At 49.1% G+C, this 21,084-nt stretch overlaps 1 protein-coding gene across 8 annotated transcripts in view; it reads right to left on the reverse strand.

The window, feature by feature from the left end:
• Window positions 1-21,084, reverse strand: part of Mtss1 (MTSS I-BAR domain containing 1) — a 146,493-nt gene that overhangs the window by 32,005 nt on the left and 93,404 nt on the right. For all 8 annotated transcript variants that reach the window (XM_031359142.1, XM_031359138.1, XM_031359140.1 and 5 more), the window contains exon 4: window positions 744-828. In XM_031359142.1, coding sequence (XP_031215002.1) covers window positions 744-828 — 85 coding nt within the window. The remainder of the gene's footprint in view (window positions 1-743; window positions 829-21,084) is intronic.

Here is a 21,084-nt window from a genome sequence, read left to right on the forward strand (position 1 = left end):
TTTCTAAAATTCAGGGAGTGGGGAAAGCATTAATATCCTTTTTAAAGACTCCAGGGTGCTGTCAGGCACTCGCACCTGAAGTTATAAAGATGTAGTTAGTAACTGTACAATCTGGACACAGAAAGATGGGAAAGACACGGAACATCTTAAGCTGCAAGTGCCAGTTTCTAACTGATGGCAGGCAGGAGGTGTCTGGGTGCACCCGTGTACGCTGTGCAGCCTCTCCAAGAAAAAGAATGGCAGGACAATTCTGCTGATCTGCTTGGGACACGGGGCCATCTGACTCCAAGTCACTGAATCAGCTGCGGCCCTTCCACTGTATTCTGGGTGCCTAATAACTAGAAGAGGGCTCAGAGGTACCACTACCTTTCAGGAGCTCTGTACTGGGGACAGGGCAGTGGGGGCAGGTGGACCTCAGTCTTTCCAAGAGGCTCCTGTGAGGAGGGAGCCCCAGCAATGAGTACATCTCCCCAACTGGTGGGCGGTAAGGAGACCCGTGAGGGGCACGTGAGAAATCTGAAGGCAAGGGCAGGCTCCCGAGGGCAGGGCCTGGGCTAATAGTTCTTCACTGTGACCCAGTAGTAGACCTAGCTTACCCAACTAACTCAGTGACTGAGCAGCACAGGGGAAGAATGGGTTGTAGGGACTCAAACACTACTGGGAGACTATGCCGTAAAGGGAAGCATGCCACGTCACCGCATCCCTCACGAACCCTCTGGGATAGGGCAGGGGATGTCCCTCACCTGGAGAACTGCCTCAGCTTGGCCTCGATGCTCCTGTGACGCATGCACATTCTGGTGAGCGCTGAACCGATCTCCCGGGTACCACCTGGAAAAGCGAAGGAGGCTCAGATGAGGAACGGGGGGGATGAGCAGGATTCCAAGACCAAACACGGCCAGGTCTCATCATGCCACCACCGAACCTAAGACACCGCCTTTGGAACTTCTCAAAGTACATGTGTGCATATATACAAACACACGTGTAAATCTATCTCATGTGGTAGGTTTGCATATCACCCGAACTGAGGTTACTCTTACTCTAATCATATGCCATGTTTCCTATTCTGAGATTCTCCGTACTATTGGTTTAAGTCAGAAATCAAGGCTGGTGACCTGAATTCAACATGTGGTGGAGAGAGAGAAAGGATTCTTGGAGATTGTTGTCACACACACACAAATATTGCTCATGAAAGATGACCAAGACCCCCCACCCCATCTCACCCCATCTGTCCAAACGACCCTCAAGGCTGTCTTGGAACAGTTAAGGGCCACTCTGGTCCATTATTTCAGGGTCTGTGCAATTCTAGAATAATATGCAGTCACAGTACATTTTCTCATTGGACACTGGTGACCAAGATCTTTGAGTTCAGCAAGTGTGGGAGGAAGCTAAAGCATGTTTGATTTTCCCAAGATTCCCGTCAAGCCTTCTTCCCTTGAGGCGCACCGCACCCTTCCCAAGTTTAGTTTTTAAGGCCTTCTGTTCCTCCCTGCTTCTGGAAGAATTCATGAATCAGAAGTTACTGGGATGTGTGGAGAATGAATTGTAACCTCAGATCAGAAGGCACAGTCAGATCAGATCAGACCCTGGAAGGCACCGTCGATGATGTTAGGAAAACACATAAAAAAAAAAAAAAAATGTGAAACTGGGGAAGTGTCAACTAACGGTATTTTCTAACCAACAAGAGAAAGCCACAGGAACTTATGACAGGTTTAACCATATCACTAGGGGGAAAAAATCCCTCTTATGAAAATCCATGCCATTACACATGTACACCCATGACATTACACATGTTACACATTGTTCTGTCCTCGCTACAGAAATGTTTGTCTGCTGGCTCAGCGCCCCTCATTTTCCATTTTATTCTACAAGCCATGAGCTCTCTACAAGCAAATGACAGTAAATAGTGGCTACCAAGTAGTAATGGTTCAGCTGAGCATGGTGGCACAAGTCATCTACTCATAGTGCCTGGGAGGCAGAGGCAAGTGGGAGTTCAAAGCCAGCCAGGGCTAACCAAACCTGAATGAATGAGTAGCATTTCCACTTAGGAGGCAGAGGTCAGCAGATCCTGTGAGCTACAAGCCAGCCTGGCCTACACAGTAAGCTCTGGTCCTGCCAGTAAGACACAGTGAGACTCTGTCATATGTATATGTATAGATGACATAAACATATACATATACATACACATACACAGACCCAAAAGGCTCCGTTTTCAGGGAGCTCACCCAGTCATCCCAGTCAGGACCTACACAGAGTCAGTAGCAGGGTCCCCATCCTATACTCAGAGTTGAGTACTGAAAATTACCTTCAGATTTTCCCAGAAGAATAAATAAAACTCACTCTCCTGCTAACCATTGCTGTAAAGCTGGAGCAAAAAGCAAATGTGATCCCAAGGCTGGTGTGGCATCTAAATGGTGCCTGTGGGGCCTGAGGATGGAGGTCGGTCAGGAACCGTACTTGCCTAGCATGTTAAGAAGCGTTTGGGCTCCATGAAACCACCATAGTAGCACATACCTATAATCCTCGCACTCAGGAGACGGATGCCAGAGAGTCAAAAACCTCAAAGTCTTTTTCAACTACAGAGCAAGTTCAAGTCCAGTGTGGGATACATGCGACTTGTCATCCCCCATACCCCCCTTAAAACAAAACTAAACAAAACTAAACAAAACACCTGGCATTCTTCAAAGTGTCTGTGCCTTCCCAGGGATCACCACTAGAGGGCACCGTTCTCACATGCTCCATCTGTCTTCCCATCTGCCTGTTTTTAGGGTTGTTATTGCTTGTGAACAAAGGTGAGGAATGAGGAACGCTTTATCCCCAGGAAAAGATCTCTTTTCCCTGAGCCTTCATTTGATTAAAAGTTAATAACGTGGCTACACAGGATATTGGCTCACTTATTCCCTGCTGCAAGGAAGGTAGACTAAGGCTTTCCTGGGGGGGAAATCAGTAGCAGCTATCAAGAAATGCCCTAAAAATAGCGCACTCTCCTGGATCCAGCAACTCTGAATACTAAGAACTTAACCTGAGGAAATAATGAAGAAGAATGGCGAATCCTTACCTGGGAGGACAATGATTAGAATGTTTACAACCTCAAAAATCCCATTATAATGATCTAGTTAAATGAAGCATGGGGCACAGCCTCCCTGCCGAATAGGACACGGCTATTTAAAAATAGAATTATGTGTCACTCGGGTGCTGCTTAGCGCGACTAGGTCCTTTTCACATATTAAATCAGTCAGTCCTCGCAGTGTCCTCAGTTGGGTTGACAACGTCGCCGTGCCCGTTTCGAAGACGGGAGAAGTACTTTAAGCAAATCTGCCCAAGGTTACAGGACTAGTAAATGCCACTCAAGCAGGCTGAATCTTCTGGGCTATGTGCATTCAGCCAGTCAGCTATGTGATACTTCATATAGACCAAAAAAAAAGATGGCAGGGCCCAGAGGACGCCCAATGTTCTCATCTACCCAGTAGCACCAGTGATGGTGTTTGTTCAGCCAACCCTCAGAGTTTTCTTTTTTTTTTTTCTCAAAGATTTATTTATTTTATATGAGTACACCGTCGTTGTCTTCAGTCACACCAGAAGAGGGCACCAGTTCCCATTACAGATGGTTGTGAGTCACCATGTGGCTGCTGGGAATTGAACTCAGGACCTGTGCAAGAGCAGTCAGCACTCTTAACCACTGAGCCATCCCTCCAGCCCCAGAGTTTGATTCTTGAGTCTAGAAATATACGTGGTGCTGAATGACTGGACTGTCCTGGAAGTCAGTGCAGAGAAGCTGGGTGATGTGACTCTATCACTCAGGGCTAACCTCTACTTCCATGTCCTTGAGGCAGAATGAGGGGCTGGAAAGGATCATGCTGAGGGCCAGGCCCTGCACTCCGCTTTTCTGTCCTATTATCTCAGTGCCTTCCTGGTCGCTTCCATGGGTTTGTTTCATCCCTAGGGCCTCCCAGAAGCAGACAAGCTGTGGACTGATAGCATATAGTTTCTGAACATAATGCCTGTGCCCACCTCTGTGCCTCAGCACAGGGAGCCACAGAGAGGACAGGAAATGAAGAGACATAAAGAAAACTTCCCGCCAGCAGTGTCTGCATAATTGGCACAGGGGCGGAGGCAGATGACACTCCCTGTGGACCCCATAATCCAGTGTTGTTAATCCTGGGGTGTATGGGTCACCCTAAAAATAGATCTAAGTGCTTAGCAACAACTGATGCTTTCCTGACCTTTGCTAGGACTTCATTTAAAAAAAAAAACAAACCCTCAGCAGGTTTGAATTGGAGGAAACTGGCTGGAGCTACAGAGGTGGAGAAGACATCTGGAAGAGGGCCAATCTGACAACGGGACAATTTATGGAATCACAAACGGATGGTTTAGGCACCTGGCCCTCCTGCAAGGGTTGACAAGACCTCACTTCTTGAATGGGGGAATATTTATTATGTGGAGGCTGGACCGACAATCTGTTTGTTTAGTTTTTTTTTCCTTTATTCCTTAGGGATACGTATGTGTGCACCAGAGGCTTACATTAAGTATCTTCCTCAATTTGTTCTCTGTGGGTTTTCTTTTAATTAATTAATTTTTGAGATAAGATCTCTCACTGAACCAGGAGGCTTCAGGTCCTCAGAGGGGATTACAGGCATGAGCCACCACCACGCCCACAATGGACCAAGGCACTCACACACTCACTTACACACACATTCATACCCCTCCACACACACAAAGTAACCCCCCCCCCACACACACACACACAGAGTAACCCTAGGATGAGAGCACCTTCACTGCCCCTCAGCTGGGCTTGCTAATAAGGCACACAGCAGCTGAACAGAACAGCGGAAGATCCAAACCCTGCTTTGTTTGACTGATATCAGAGGACTTCTTCAGGCTATGACAAGCTGCAAACATCCCCAGCGGAGGACAAAGAGGAGCATTTAGCGCCAGACAGAATACAAATTGTTTATGACTTCTTCTCAGAAGGTGGGAAGGAAGCCTGGAGGGCAAAGGCCACGAGCCACTGTTCCTTCCTCCAAACAGTAGCCCACGTGGCTAAGGCCCCTAGAAAGGTGGTTGTCTATCAAGTGGCATTGTCATATCCCTCCAAGCTGCCTCATTTGCAGGCGGCTCCATCCCCCAGCACAGCAGGGGCTGCATGGGCAGGAGGCCTGGGCCTGCAGTGTGGGCAGGTGGCAGGCACAGACTGAAAGCTGGTTTGTCAGGCTGGATTCTGCAGTGGGGCTGGGAAGAGCTGAGGAATAGAATTAGGAACTGCTCTGGCCGAAGTGTGAGGGTACAGTAAGTTACTGAGTGTTGTGGCTGCCCTGCCAGAGGCTCATGCAGTTGGAAGGCTAATTAGGAGCCTGCTAGACTCCTAATAAAAGTCTCTGGAACCTCCCAGAAGCGGGACTCAGTTCTGCAGGGCACAATCTCTGCCTCTCACACATCTTTTCTTTTTAAGACATTATATTTTGTAGCCTAGGCTAGACTCAAGCTTGCTAAGTAATCAAGAGTGATCTTGAACTCCTAATCTTCTTGCATCCACTTCTCAAATGTTGGGATTACAGGCACGTGTGACTAGACCAGTTTGGGAATCACACTCAGGGCCTTCATGTGTACTAAGCATTCCCAGTTTCTTTTCTTTTCTTTTTGTTTTTAATGCCCTGAGCATTAGATGTTTCACAGCACCCTGGGTCTCTCCATAAATGGAGAGACTCATGTCTACTTGTCTGTCTCCCCCACGACAGCCTGAATCGTCTCTCCTACAATCTATCGTCGCCAAAGCCACGAAAGCTGGTAAGCTAGCCGCATCACCAGCTGGAAAAGAACGGAAGTGAGAGGTAGCATGCATCCTGCAACGAAGCAAACGATCCACTCGTCATTAAAGGAACGCTGACTTAAAAGCACGTGACCCTCATTCACTACCACTTAAGTGCAGGACAAAATATTGGGAAAGAGACACAGGAGTCCATAGTGGGCAGGATCTGAGTCAGAAGAGACTAACCTTCATGAAATTGGAAAATGTCTATTGTAGGGCCCAAAATCTTGGAGGGGATGGGGGGAAACAGGTCCCAGGCACTCCAAGTCAGAATTACCATCTGGATCCTTGGATAGGAAGGGTCAGCCCAAAGGGCATCTCTGAGGATCCTGACACTGGACCAAAAGACAGTGTGCAAGCCCAGCTGGAGCACTACATGGGGACCTGCACTGCACGCATGGCAGAGGTAGCTCGCCCATCACAAAGGGCAGACTTGCTTCCTCAGCAATAAAGTTAAAAAGATCTAAGAGATGGCTACCACACACCCCAAATACGTCAAACCCGAGGGTGAGACCACCTGCCACATACATACCTCACCAGAAATTTTTTCCCAAATCTGTTTTGTCTAAACCAAAATGTACCTATTGAGGTAAACAGTGTCCTCGTCCTCGTCCTCCTCCTCCTCCTCCCACTGACCCCCCAGGAGTTTATTGATTTCTTAGAAGCGCCCCATCCTTGCCAAGTCTTTGGGGTGATCTACAAGCCCCATGACTACAGAAGTTCTGGAGTATGCTTCACAATGCTTGATCCCGGTTCTGCACTAATTCTCGCCATCTCCTAGACTAAACTAGCGGATAAACTACAGAAGGACGAGGAGCCCCTCCCTCCCTCCCATACGGCATTGGTAAGGGTCTGACTTGTTTCAACTCAAATGCTGACAGTTGTATTCTTTAAAAAAAAAAAAAAAAAAGCGACAAAAGGCCGCATGCTGACTACCACTGTTTCAGTATTATTCAGACCCTCTCACACCCTAACATCAGCCATAATTTCTAGTCTGTGTCTCTTGCAAAACATCTTGATTAACGTAAACTTTTACAACTTTTCTGTGCCTCCCTGATACGTGTGTGCACAAATGCATGTGCAATATAACCCGGGGCCCTCATTTTCGAGCTCTCTGCTGCTGAGCTCCACCCTCAGACCGACTAACCCCTTCCACCCTCAGACCGACTAACCCCCTCCACCCTCAGACCAACTAACCCCCTTCAACCATTACTTCGATGGCAACAACCGTTTCTGAAGGAACTTGTTTTAAACGCTCCCTTATCCTGCTGAAGAAACAAATCTCGATCTTTACCCCATCTTCCCGAGCCTTCTGTATCTGGCAGGTCAGCCACTGAACAACAGTCGTACAACTGGCACATACAGGCTTGGGAGTTTGGGACTCTCTGTTAGGCTCACAACTCAGGTGGGAGAAGCTGAGACACACAAGTGAAGCCCCCAGCTTTGAGTGTGCAAAAGGTGGCAATGGTGTATTTTATAGAGAGAGTAAGGGTGGTAGCCATATCAGGGCCAGTTATGCAGGGCCAAGTCCTTGGAAGAAGGAAGACAGGGCAATTAGCTCTGGTCAGGCTGCTGCATGTCCATGTCTGTTACAAGACACCAGCCGACCTGTAAGCAGCCTACCTCCCCTTGCAATGCGATATTACTCTTCTCCAAGGAGCTGGAAAACCTGGGTGAGGAAGGGAAATGGACAGTATGGGGGGTTGGTTTCCGAGAAAGTCAGAATAATTTCCGTCAGGCCATATATCTGCTATACCCACCGGGAAAGATGCCCTGACAGCCATTCATTCACCGAGATTGTCTGGCAGCATCCAAAGCTATCATGGCCAACCTGCTCTAGACCACCTGAACCCTTCTGCCCCACCCTCCAACCTTAGACAGGAAGCTGTCCTCACTCGGCTCTGCTCTGTGAGAAGCCTGGCTCTGTATCTCCTTGGCTGTTCATTTTTATATTGCAGAGCTCCAAGCGATTACGTCACCAGCTTCCTTCTAGCTGACAAGGATAAGGAAAGCTCCGACTGAAATGAATGCTGAGACGGTCTCGGGACACACAGGCCCACCTCAGCTGTGGCCTGGCAGGTTGTGATCTCTCTCTCACACACACAAGCCCATTTCTCAGAGAGCACCAAAGAGTCCACATTTCAGGTGTCCTGTCACCTCAGCAGCAGCTGGAAGCTTTGCACAACAGAGGCTACCTCTACGTGCATCGGCGGCCGCTTGGAGGGCATGGCTGGGCATACCATCTGCCAAGCGAAAGGTTGCCTGCTCTCACCTTGGCTGAAACACCTCTGAGCACACACCCATGCACTCACCACAGACATGTGCATAAACCCATTCGAAGCCCGAGCCCCAGAGTCAGTCCTGAAGCTGGGGGTCCTCTCCTTCCCCCAGTCTCATCTCCTTTGGGTGCTTTTCACCACAGAACGAATGAAGGTTTTGATGCAGAGTAAATGAGAATGACACATGACAGTGAGCCTGACCTCCATTCTCTCGCCTACAGCAAGCTAAGGGCCTGCTCTGCTTACAGACTGAGTATGCAGAGCAAAAATCTAAAGGCGCGGTAGGAGAACAAATGATCAGACAGAGAGCAATAACTTCCAAACAATGGCTCTCTAAGGGCTACTCTGGCCCAGCCACACTTTAGAGGGTGTATGCACACTTGCCAGAGGCTCTATCAAGCACCTCTGAAGACCTCCAAACCAAGCTAGGTGACCCCTTTCCCTGGCAAAAGCCAGAGTGACCACGAAACAGCATCAGGAAATGTACCTTAACCCGATTACTGTGCCCTAGTCTGACAACAAAAGTCTCTTCCCTGCAGATCCACAGTGATGGATTTTCACGGTGACTTTGACACCAAAATGTACAGTGTAGCAACAGACCCGGCAGCTGCTTGCCACCAGAGTACCACACGCCTGCCTGAGGTTGTGGGGCAGCTCCTGGGGCTAAGGAAGACTTCCTCCTTCACGGTGGGTTCTATACACGTAGGGAAATCGCTCTGTTTTCTTCTCAGGTCTTCTCTGGTTTCCTATCAGGAGACCAGCATTTTTATTAGAGGTCATTAGCGATCTAATCCACTTGTGATTTCCTGCACTTTGTCTTTTATCGTTGTGATGGGTAGGTACAAAACTGGGTGAGTGCAGATCACCTGGTCCCCTTGATTCCCAGGAGGAGAAAGGGAAAAAGAGCAGGCTTCTAGTATTCCACATTATCATATAGATCCTCTCTACCTTACACAAGGCTCCTCTCAAGAAGCAGGCACATGTGAGTCACTGCAGAGTGCCCAGTGCCCAGGTCAACCCTGACAATGGCTTTAAAACCAAACCATCCAAGCTCTTCCCTATATACCACTGTACTCTAGAATGTTCCCGCAAGCAGAGTCTGATGCCAAGGAAGCGAGCACCTCAGTGGCGGGACTGTGTCTCTTCATTTACAGAGGAAGGCTCCTTAGGCCAAAACTAAAAGAACCCCTTAAAACAGGTTTTCAGAAATAAATCACTGCAGCCCCTCACATAGGAACTGCTACTTCCTCCTGGCCACAATGGTAACCCTAAGGAGCCGATTAAATCTTCAAGGAAGAGAGACACTTGTGGAATTTCCTGTCTTTTATTTAAAAAAAAAAAAAAACAAAAAAACAAAAAAACTGTTATTCAGCAACTGTACACAGCTGAGTGTGGATGGAGAAGCCAGCTGGTGGCTAGGGACACCAGTACTGTACACTCTGCACATTAGGGATGGTCAGTCAGCTGGTCATTTCCTTTGGGGGGGAGCGGGGGTTTGGAGACAGGGTTTCTCTGTGTAGCCCTGGCTGTCCTGGAACTCACTCTGTAGACCAGGCTGGCCTCAAACTCAGAAATTCACCTGCCTCTGCCTCCCAAGTGCTAGAATTAAAGGCGTGCGTGCGCCACCACCGCCCGGCAGCTGGTCCTTTCTTGAAGACACTTGTGTGCCCCCAACTCAGACTGGAAGATCCTGCAAGCTATTATCAGATGACAATTTTTCAGCCAGTCCCCCACTTCAATGTCTCCCACTTCACAACTTTTCGGAAAACAAAACCACACAATCTCACCACCATCTGGTGCCTTCAGACCAACAGGCACGAGATTCTGGCATGTGTGGTCCTGGCAGCCAGAAAGACCAATATTCTACTTTCTTTGTTGCTGTTGAAAAGCAGCGTGAGAATGGTTTTACGGCAACAGGAGCCGTGGGCACGCTCATACTGTGGAAAACCAGACAGGAGCAAACAAGATATGGGGCTGCCTCCCCGGTTGAAAACCATGAGAACATCACCCAGGAAGTGCGGCAGGCTCCCCGACATTTGCTCCCACTGGCCATAGTCAGCCTCTAGCACATGGACACAGAGAAAGGCTCCTCCTGGAGCCAGGAAAGGGAGACTGGAGGACGCGCGCTCGGCCAGCGAAGCAGATGTGGCACTGACGGATGGGCCACATGTCATCCTCTCAGTTGCCAAAATGTAACTGTCGGGGAGCTGACAGGAGCCAGCTCTGGGTTTATCTCCTGCACAGCCTTCATGGCGTGTCAGATTAGACAGGTCAGTTAGAAGGTAGCCGGAAGATTCAGGATTGAAGCAGGAGTTTGGGATCAGCGACCAGCTTAAACAACAGTACCCCGTGACATCAAGGGCCCTTGAAACCTCAAACCTACCCACTGGGTCGCATTCGTGTATCCCAGGCTAAAAGTGACTGCTTGTTTAAGGGGCCTCTGTACACCCTGAACTTGGCTAGAATGTGTAAACTTCTGTCATCTCTCACCTAGCTTACTAGAATGGCTGTCTCCTGGGTGTTTGCAATGCGACAGTCTCAGGATGAAGAGGAAGAGGAGGAGGAGGAGGAGGAGGAGGAGGAGGAGGAGGAGGAGGAGGAGGAGGAGGAACTACAACCGAGGAGCTGGAGAGATTGCCAGGCCCTAAGAGCAAATACTGACCTTACAGACCTCAGGTCAGTTCCCAGCACCCATAGCTGGTGGCTCCCAACTGCCTGTAACTCTAGCTCCAGGGGATCCTCTGGCCTCCAAGGTCACCTGAACTCAGATGCACAGGCATACATATGCACACACTTCAATACATAAAATAAAAAATAATACAAAATGAAAATCCTTTAAAATGTATTTGTTCAGCGGCTTAGAGCTAACAGAGTTTAAGGTGGATCCGCCATGGTTAGTAAAATCCAACCTTCATTTCCTAAAATGTCTCCTAACCCCCTGACCCCCACGAACGTGGTGGAGCACACTCAGCAGCTGGCCCTTTTCTAGGAGGCCCGCTTCCCTTCCTCTTCTGCCTCTCCATCCTCTCCCATCTCACTCGGCAACCTGTTCTAACAGGACTCAAACAAGGAGAGCAACCATCAGGGAATGACGTAAAGCTGGCTATTGCTCTGCCATCATTTATAGGCTAGCTACCAGAGCTCTGAGGTTGGGGAGGTAGACAGCCCGGCCTGGTGTTCTGACAGGGAGCACACTAAGCAGGCTACAGAACGGCCTGTGCTGCTCTGTCAAGGTCATGGCCTGACCCCCAGTGACAAGCTAGGTCTGATTTACGCCCACTGAGGGGTGTGTAGAGTGGCTGCCAACAGCTATACTGTTGTCAGGGAATCTTACAGCTTCCTGCCCCAGCCCTGGGGAAAAGTTAGGGACTAGGCAAAAATCTACTCACCTACACTGACTGTTTGTTGTCTTTTAAAGTTAAACACAGACAAAAATCAAGGATAACAAGCGAGTTTCATGTCTAGGGTTAGTGAATTATCATCAGGTAGTAATGGCTGCATCTGGACAACCCGGTGACAAACCAGGGCTTGGGTAGCTGGAGGGTGGCTCTGCACACATGCAGGAACAGCTCAAGGATGCTTCCACTGGGCTGGCAGCCCTCGCAGTACAGTCGGGAGCAGATTGTTAAAGACTTCAAAACGCATAAAGGTTGTCACTCAGCAGCAGTCAGGCTGGTGGGGGCGCGAGGGTCAGTATTGTTAACCAGCTCGACAATGGGCAGCGACTTGCCGCCAGACCGGAACCACATTGTGATGGGAGGGGCTGGAGCATTTTATCAGTCCATATGTTCTGCCAATTCTGAGAGCACTGGAACCCTAGAGATGTGTGCAGGTGCACCAGATGCCCCAGCTTTGGAGCAGAAACACAGCAAATGTGACTGATTACCACCAGGCTGTGAGCCTGAAAGCATGGGGTTGGCTGCTGGGGGAGTGGGGGAGGCTTCTGCGCCTCGACCCTCGTGTCCTAGTCCAAACAAGACAGGAGCTCTCTCCCGGATGCCCTCCTACCAACGGGTGAAATTACAACTCTGGTCTAGAGGAAAACAAGCTTGGGGTACCAGATTCTGCCTGATGGAAAAGTGGTTCAGAGGAAGAGAGATGCTGAACAGGAAAGAACTGGTCCCATGGCCTCTCCCCTCTCATTTCTTCGGGGGGGGGGTCTTTAGAGTGAAGCAGAGGTGGGGCTGTCCCCCCTACCCCAGGCCGAGCAGACGATGAGGTTAGCTCTGGGGCCTCTGGCACCTGTACATAATGCAGGAAGATGGAGGAAGGATGAGTGGTGACTTCTCTTGCTGCTGTAATCAACAGGTTATAGTTGTAGCTGAAAGGTACAACTAAAGGGAGGGAGGCTTTAACTGGGTTTGGGTACTGAGGGTGCAGTATGTCACTGAAGCCTGCGGCCGTGGATGAACGCCAGCGCCAGTGCTGCAGCAGTGGATGAACGCCAGCGCCAGTGCTGCAGCAGTGGATGAATGCCAGTGCCAGTGCTGCGGCAGTGGATAAACACCAGTGCCAGTGCTGCAGCAGTGGATGAACACCAGCGCCAGTGCTGCAGCAGTGGATGAACACCAGTGCCAGTGCTGCAGCAGTGGATGAACACCAGCGCCAGTGCTGCAGCAGTGGATGAACACCAGCGCCAGTGCTGCAGCAGTGGATGAACGCCAGTGCCAGTGCTCGGCTAGCTTTTCTCTTCTCTTTCTTAAATACTTAGGGTGAGTCTTCTCTCTGGAATTTACCTACTCAAGATATTCCCTCAAAGACATGCCCAGAAACTTGTCTTCAGGGTGATTCTAGACTCCGTCAAGTTGACAGTGTTAACCGTCACAGGAGGAAAGCGTGAATTCCAGACCAGGGTGGTGGCTGGTCTGCACTTTTAAACTCTTATGGAAACAGTGTCACAGTTGTCATGTTGTTCTGGACTTCCTGCTTCACGGGCCCATCCGTGTCCTCCGTCACAAGGGGACCTCCTATGGAGAGCAACTACTTCCAAGCCATCCTTGAATTCTGAGTGTCTAGCAAGGTGTATGGTCTGGGAGGAAGGCTAAATAGGTCTTTGCAAACGAAGGAAAAACAGGAGTGGGGGGGTGTTAGCTACATGGAAAACAGATGTTCCCAACATTTTGGCAGCTGGAATCAAAGTGAACTACTAGAGTAATGAATACAGGTTAGATTCACCCATGAGACCCTTCTGTCTGCTTTGGGGAAGACCAAGGGATGCAGGATTTCAAGACCCTAAGGCTGTAAGCTGTGCTCTGAGAGTAAAGGTCGAGGAAAATGTGCATGCATAATAGCTAATCTAATTACGGATGCTCGACATAGGCTATTCTGCCTGCCTTTCAAATAAAGTTAAGAATTTACCCACCTATTAAAAGCAGGATAACACAAAGAGAATAACAGTTCTTCCTTAAAGAACACATACAGGAAAAGAGAAAAACAGGAGCAGTGCAGAGAATGTGTCCCCCCAGAGGACAGATCCGGACCCATTAAAATGTTCCTAATAACCAGAACTTATTTTTTGAGAAGATAATTACCAGCAACCTCAGGAAGAAGTGTCAAGTCCCTTCTATGCCATTAGGAAGCCTGCTTGGGAGTAGATTCGTTACCATGACAACAACTGCTTGCCAGATGATAAGGAAGGACGGACTGACTAGGGACCAACCAAACGGTATTCTCAAGAGCAAGCCTGCAATTTCTAGTAGCCACTGTGTAAAGAACCTTCAGCACCTAGAGCTGGGGTAGCTCAAGGCTGGGTGAGACTGCTTTAGAACGACATCAGAATCTCCGGAGCATCCTTGACAGGTGTGATTGGCTCAGAGGAAAGATTGCCAGCTGGGGTGCTTATTCCTAGGCTTGATGACTGGGGACAAAAGGGTATGTGGAGCTCACTGGCCAGCCAGAGTACCCAAGACTCCAGACTCAGAGGAGGACCCTATCTCAAAAAACAAGATGGGAAGCAACAGAGGAGAACACTTGGCATTAACCTCTGGCCTCCATGTACACATATGTGCATAGGTAAGTGCACTTTGTGCATGTGTGTGAGCATGCACGCACACACACACACACACACACACACACACACACACACTCACACACACAGAGAGAGACAGAGAGAGACAGAGACAAAGAGACAGAGAGACAGAGAGACAGAGTCAGAGTGGAAGGTCTAGTCTCTAGGTCTCAGACACACCACACCACTAGCTAGCCACGCCACTGAGACACACAACTGTCATAGCTACGCTAAAGAAAAATAGCACCATGTCACCTGGTGGTAGTCTTCGAACCAGATGGAAGGGCGGATGGGAAAACAATGCAATTGTGCCCCTTTTATCAACATGTGACAGAGCACACCTATGTGCGTGCACTCACACGGCCAGAGAGCCAGCAGCACAGAACTTGTGGCATGATAGTCACCTCTGCAGTCTCATAGCTAGCATCTGGGATGCTCACTCAGCCTCAAGGAAGCAGGCAGAGGTTACTGAGGACATCCTGTTAGTAAAAGGAGAAGGTCACTAAAGGACCCTGCTATACTGTGTCTTCCGTAGAATCAGAAAGGAGAACAGTGGATACCAGGGCCTGGTCGTGGGAGGCACACAGGGAACAAAGTCTTGATTCTGCAAGATGATAAAGTTCTGGAGATGTGAGGCTCACCACCGTATGTACACCAACTGCTTGTGACTGTGTGCCGAAGAACGGTTGATATGACAAGTCAACCATATGTGCATTTGCAGTTAAAAATTAAATGTTAGAGCCTCAAAGAATCCCAGCTGTCTGTCACCACAGCTTGGGTCTCTGCTCTTGGGATGGCTATGAAAGAGAAGCTGAGGGGAGACTGAAGGTTCTCCCTCCTTCCCCAGCCTGGTCAGCACTGGATCCTGACATTCAGAGTGACGGGAGTCTACTGACACTAGCCCTCCTCGAGTTTCCGATGCTTCGGTAGGCTGGGCCCAGGGCCTCAACTCTAGGCCCTTCCACGCTCCCTGGACTCACACTCCCATTTGCACAAAGGTCTTTATGGTCCTATGTCCCCTCTGCCCACATGGGGTGCAGCTGATCTGCCGTGAAGTCAGAAACACTGTGAGCTCCCGGCTTCCATCATGGAACTGGGACAGAATCTGGGAGAGTGTGCACTGTTCTGCTGTGAGTACGGAGGAGGGACAGTGGCTCGAGTTCTGTTCCCCATGTATTTCTTGTTGCTGGTGTGTCTGTGGCTGTTGTCAATCTCCTGCTCCAGGCAGTAAAACCTTCATCTGCTTCACTCCACACTGCCGGGACACAGCCCACCAGTATGTTCAGTGCTTTCTGACACCCTGCGCTTGGCTGGAGGATGTGACTAGATCTCAGGAGGTCAGTGCCCGGCATGGAAGGGACAGAAGTGGAGGAGGCCACCCCTGTCATCAGTCTACGTCAAGGTGCAAAAAGGTACACCACAACAGTGGTTCATAACCTTCCTAATGCTGTGACCCTTTAATACAGGTCCTCATGTTGTCGTCACCCCCAATCACACACTCATTTCATTGTGACTCCTAACTGTAATTTTGCTACTATTATGAACTGTACTGTAAATATGAAGGATATCTGATATGCAACCCTTGTAAAAGGTAAAACGGGGTCAAGACCCACAGGTTGAGAACCACTGTTTCATGCTGCAGGAATTAAGACATAAGAGGATCACAGGCACACAGAGAGGAGTAGGATGGTCTGTCTATACTCCTTCCTGCTCTTCCACAACATCCCTTTCTGAGTATGGAGGGATTTCTGCAGTTGTAATTCAGAACCAGCAGAGATAAGATCAGGGATAGAATTAAGCCCTTCTCAATTCACTCCTGAGCACTTAGCTGTTGAAAAGGAAACCTTGATGGCTTTGTCACTTCAAACTCCGAAATCTTTATGAGAACAGGGATTGGTTAGCAAACAATCAGAAATCTATGCCTAAGGACGAGCATTCCAGCTGACCTCTGGCCCAAAGCAAATCCCGACCTTTCCCAATCGGGATTATGTAAGCAAGCAGCTAAGCAACAGCTGGAAAGGCTGTCTGGTCAGAGTGCAGGCGGGGGCGGGGGGAGGGGGGTGCGAGCAAGTGAGCAACCTTCAGGCAGGTTGGCAGCCAGTGAAGAAAGCCAGGAGCAGCTTCAAGGGGTAGGGTCTCTCTATCTCTACTCCATCACCCTACAGAGCAAGTCCCCGCCAAAGAGCCACAAGATTCCAGAAGGTTCACATTCAAATCCTTGGCAATATAAATAATCATTCACTCCTTGAGTTCATTAACCTCAGTTATCTCCTGCCAGCCAATTACAAAAGACCCACAATCCAGTTCACTCACGTCTTATGGCAAACCTATGGCAGCTTGGAAAGTTCTGGAAAAGTCATCTGGGTATTGCAGAAGGGATCTCACCTAAACCAGAAATCTTCAAGAGAGTAATGCTTTAAACATGTTCTGATCCGAGGCATTACTGATAGAGGGCAGAGGTGAGGCTCTGCAGGGCCTCTGGTTCCCGGTCCTCACCCTCAAGCCCCTGGGGGCTACTCAAGACTCATACCAGAGCTGGCCAGATTAGAGACCTCACAGGCCTGAGAAAGCCCTATGTCAAGTGAGAATAACAGGCTAGGAATTAGATCTCTGACAAGCAGACAGACAGACAGGGAGAAGAGCCACAGACAGACACCAAAGATGGCAAACTTCAGGCTTCTTCATCCTCCTGACCTGAGGCTCCCCTCAGCTTTACCACTACAATGTACTCACTCACTTTCCCTGCGGCACCCTACGCCAAGCGATCTAGATAGACTAGTTCAGTGTGTGTGGTAAGTCATATAGGGGAGGAAGTAGAACGACCATGGTGTGGTTGGTCCTTCAGTGGGCCTGAACGGTTTCTCCATCCTGTGTAAAGTATTCTGTGAAAGTGCCCCTTCTGTATAGACGCCACCTGAATTTTTCTTAAAACAGTATTCTTGATGTCATAAACCTCCGTAGCCACACAGCTTAGCACAGGGCCCTGTGTTTCCAAAGCCCATGAAACTGCTGCTGGTCTCTATGGGGGCACCGCAGAACTGGCATGTATCCACTTTGCAAACAGCAAAGCGTCCCCAATACACTCCCTTCTCATGAGACTTCTGGAGTTCTTTCATGCCGCGAGCGAACTCTGGCCATATGGCTCACCGTCATCACATGACCAGTTTCCACCACGCATAGTGTTTTCATGACCTACCACTGACCAAACTAAGACTCGGGCAGCTGGTAGAGGAGGTGCGGGGAGCTGTTCCAAAGTCACACTTGCTTTCCTGTACTGTGTCTGAGCAATGACTACAGAGGACCGGGAATCCAAAGCCATTTCTTTCCGTCTTAAAACCGATGCCAAGTCTGAGGCTCTTCACGTGTGCCTTCCCCGTGGGGGCAGCTCTCTGTTAACAAAGCTGCCTGTTTGTAAGCGGTGAGGCAAACACAAGAGGGGCCTTTCCAGACGTGACACAAGAAAGGAGAAGACAAACAGGACGATCATCTGTTAACAAGCTCACTGACGGATGGTTTGGAAGAACAAAGAGAGCAGGTGCCACGCTAGTCAGCCTTACTGACGCCCACACACCTTCGACGGCACGCTACAGGGACGGTGTGTGGCAGTTTAGGGTAGGATGGCTGCGAGACCTGAGGATGCAATGCTTTGCTTCGAATGATGTAGACAAGTATTTGCTAATTTGCTTTTTTTCATATTCTGTGTATGTGCTCAACAGGGGTAATATTTGGGTGGAGTAGATTTCACCCCAATTTCATGGAGTTGGCATCTACTAAAGTTAGCAGGGCAGAGCTGTAAAATGTTCTTTTAACCTGGCACCTGAGTCTTCTCAGGAGACAGAGTTGTCACAGACTGCCAACGCTACAGGTGACAGCATCCGTCAGTTTCCTAAATCCGTCAGTCTCTCTTGTTTATCTCTAGACATCTGGTGGCACTGCCCCTTCCCTGAGAGGATGTTGTCCTGTTTGCTGACTTGCAAGCCCTTCCAGGGCCTTGTGGGGTGCCACCCAGAGTGAAGAGCACCCCTAAACTCTCTCTGCAGAGGCCTTACTCTATCTGAGCCAGATCTCTGTGCTCCATGACACCGAGGGCTCTCCCACCGCCGCTCTCTCTTCAGGCAGGCTGGAACTCTGTCTGCAGAGGCCTCACTCTATCTAAGCCAGATCTCTGCGCTCCATGACACCGAGGGCTGTCCCACCACCGCTCTCTCCTCAGGCAGGCTGGAACTCTGTTTGCAGAGGCCTTACTCTATCTGAGCCAGATCTCTGCTCTCCATGACACCGAGGGCTGTCCCACCGCCGCTCTCTCTTCAGGCAGGCGGAGGCTCCCGTTCTCTGTACAGTGCCTAGTGCAGAACAGCACTCAGAAAATATTTGCTGAGTATTGGGGAAAAAAAAGAGGGAACGAATCCCTAGGAAGGATCGGGGAGGATCCCTGAGGGCAAGGCAATGACACAAATTTACACAAAATAGACTCGGCTTGTCTTTTCAGACTTGTTTGCTGTTTGGTAGCTCTTGAAATCACTTGTTGGCTGGATGATAGGATCACCGATTCCTACTTCCAGAACGTAGGGTCCCGAGGTCACATGGCTTCACAGCAACAACTCGCAGGAAACACAAATGTGGTTCAGGACAAGTCATATATATGCTGACACTCTGTCATCTTGGCAGCCACTTCCCCCTGAACGGACATAAGCTTTGGGCTTGTTTTCCAAAAGGACACCAGGACACAGATGAAAGCAGTATCCATTCTTCCCCCTGCTCCACCATATCCTCCATTCCTTACTTCCAACAGATGCAAAGTTGCACAGGGGTGGTGGCCCTCTACCCCCAAAATGGTCCCTGTTGTCCTTGATGAACAGAAGGCGCTGCCCTCTAAAAATCTGAGGTACTCGAAGAGGGCAATGGACTAATGGACTGACTAAATCCCAAAGGTCCTGAGAAAGGGGACAGTGACTTGTTCCCAGTCTTTGACCCCCATGAACCCCACAGAGGTGTATGTGTGAGGACTGCACATCTCCCAGTCTCAATTCCACCCTCCTGAGAGACACAGACCCAGTGGTTCTGAGAGGAGCACAGGCCAGTCACCTAAAAAGCTAACAGTCTCAATCTGTGCTGCCTAGAGAAATCGAGATGACTCCCCAAGTGACTCTGAGGAAATCAAGAACTGGTGTGAGGAGGGCTCTGCTGTGAACAGCACTACCAGACAGAGGAAAGATCCAGAATTTCAAAAGACCTTCAGTTCTTCCCATATGAAAAATAAAAATTTAAAGCGGAATACATAAAGCCTTGAAGTTCAAACATAAATAAATGAAAGAAGAATCCTGAAATTCCACTGTTCCCCTGAGCTCGGCAGATCTCAGGGAATTGTAGCCAGAAAGGCCTAAGGTAGAGAGTCGTTCAAGGCCCAGCCTTGCATGTTCTTTCTGGGGAACCAAGACTCTGGAGGGAACAAGGGTGGGAGGGTAAGCTTCCTATCGCCTGGAAGCCCTCTACCAGCAAATCCTTCCCACTGCCCACCAAAACCCACAGAGCAAGAAACTGGAAAAGCCACACAATCATCCCTGGGACTCTGACCTTTAAATGTTTAAGCAGGGATCTACTTCAGTGCTGGATAAAAAGGCAGGCGATTAGTTTCCACGTGAGTCAAGATATCCCCTCAGCCAAACAATTCAATTAAATATTTAACGCCTTAGCGGTCTCATCTGAGATGTCATGGAGACAACCTGATGAACCCTGGCCAGGGTCTCAATTGAGCAAAGGTAGAAGAAAAGGGGAAGAACAGCTTTGGGAGAACAGGCTTTTATGAACCCCAAAACTAGGCCTGGCAGGAATGGCAGTGAACACACCAACCACCTCTTTGGAACTATTCTGGTCACTTATCCATGGAAAGTCCTGACTATCCTTGGAGGAGTCAGAAAGATTCTCAAGCATGTTTGAACAGTAGGCATCAGGCCTGGACCATCTTGTCTCAGGTAACACGTTGCCAGGTGCTGGCTCTCCTCTCTCATCTAAGACTCCCCTGCTCTGCTAGCCATGAGTGAAGCATGGCACCTGCACACACATGCACACATGTAACTATGGGACGTGTTGGATAGGTTAGTTGGCATAACTGTAATAATCATCTCATTGTGTCTAGCAAAGCTTTCTGTTGTACACTTGAGGGGTGTGTGTGTGTGTGTGTGTGTGTGTGTGTGTGTGTGTGTGTTCATAATTATATTTCTGTTTTGTTGAGGCAGAGACTCACACTGCAACCAAGGCTGGTCTTGAACCTGGTGTTGTCTTCTTGACTCGACTTCCACAGTGATGGGATTACTGGACAAAGACTATCATGCCCAGATCACTTCAGTTTAGTTATTTTCCTTTCTTTTTTCTTTTTTTATTTTTTCAGAAGACAACAATCCTCAACGTAGAGAAACTAGAGAGGCCTATGGCCAGGTCAGGGACTGAGAGCCCTTCTCTACCAAGGAGTAAGAACACTTCCACCCCACTGGCCTTTACCAGTCAGTCCTTCAAGGAGGCTTAGATGAAGCATTCAAGTGATAGCTAATCCCCAAAATTAGATTATTCAAACCCTCTGAAGGACTGTAATAATAACATAAGCATCTCCTTAGCGTGGCTGCTTCAAAATACGCTCATCCTGCTGCAAATGCTTAACTCCAGCCTTATTTGTTGTCATGGGAACCCCACGAACATGCATCTTCTTACAAAGACCCCATGCAATGCAACAGCGTGTGCTCACATTCGAGCGCACGCACATTAAACCTGCCCTACTTCCCAGATGTTTCCCATTAACGTACTGATCAATCACCTTTGCAAGCAGCCATGTGGAAAGGCTGCCGGGACTGGAAAATGCCGCATTTTCTGTTTAGTAAACATAAATAAACCTGATTTCCTAAAATAGTTCTGTGCTCTGATTGTCCCCCTAAAACCTCTCATCTGCATACTGGACATTTGCAGAGTCCACAAATGGGCTCAAATGATGAAACTCATGGGAG

The sequence above is a fragment of the Mastomys coucha genome, unplaced genomic scaffold (genome assembly GCF_008632895.1).
Source record: "Mastomys coucha isolate ucsf_1 unplaced genomic scaffold, UCSF_Mcou_1 pScaffold7, whole genome shotgun sequence".
Lineage (NCBI taxonomy): Eukaryota > Metazoa > Chordata > Mammalia > Rodentia > Muridae > Mastomys > Mastomys coucha.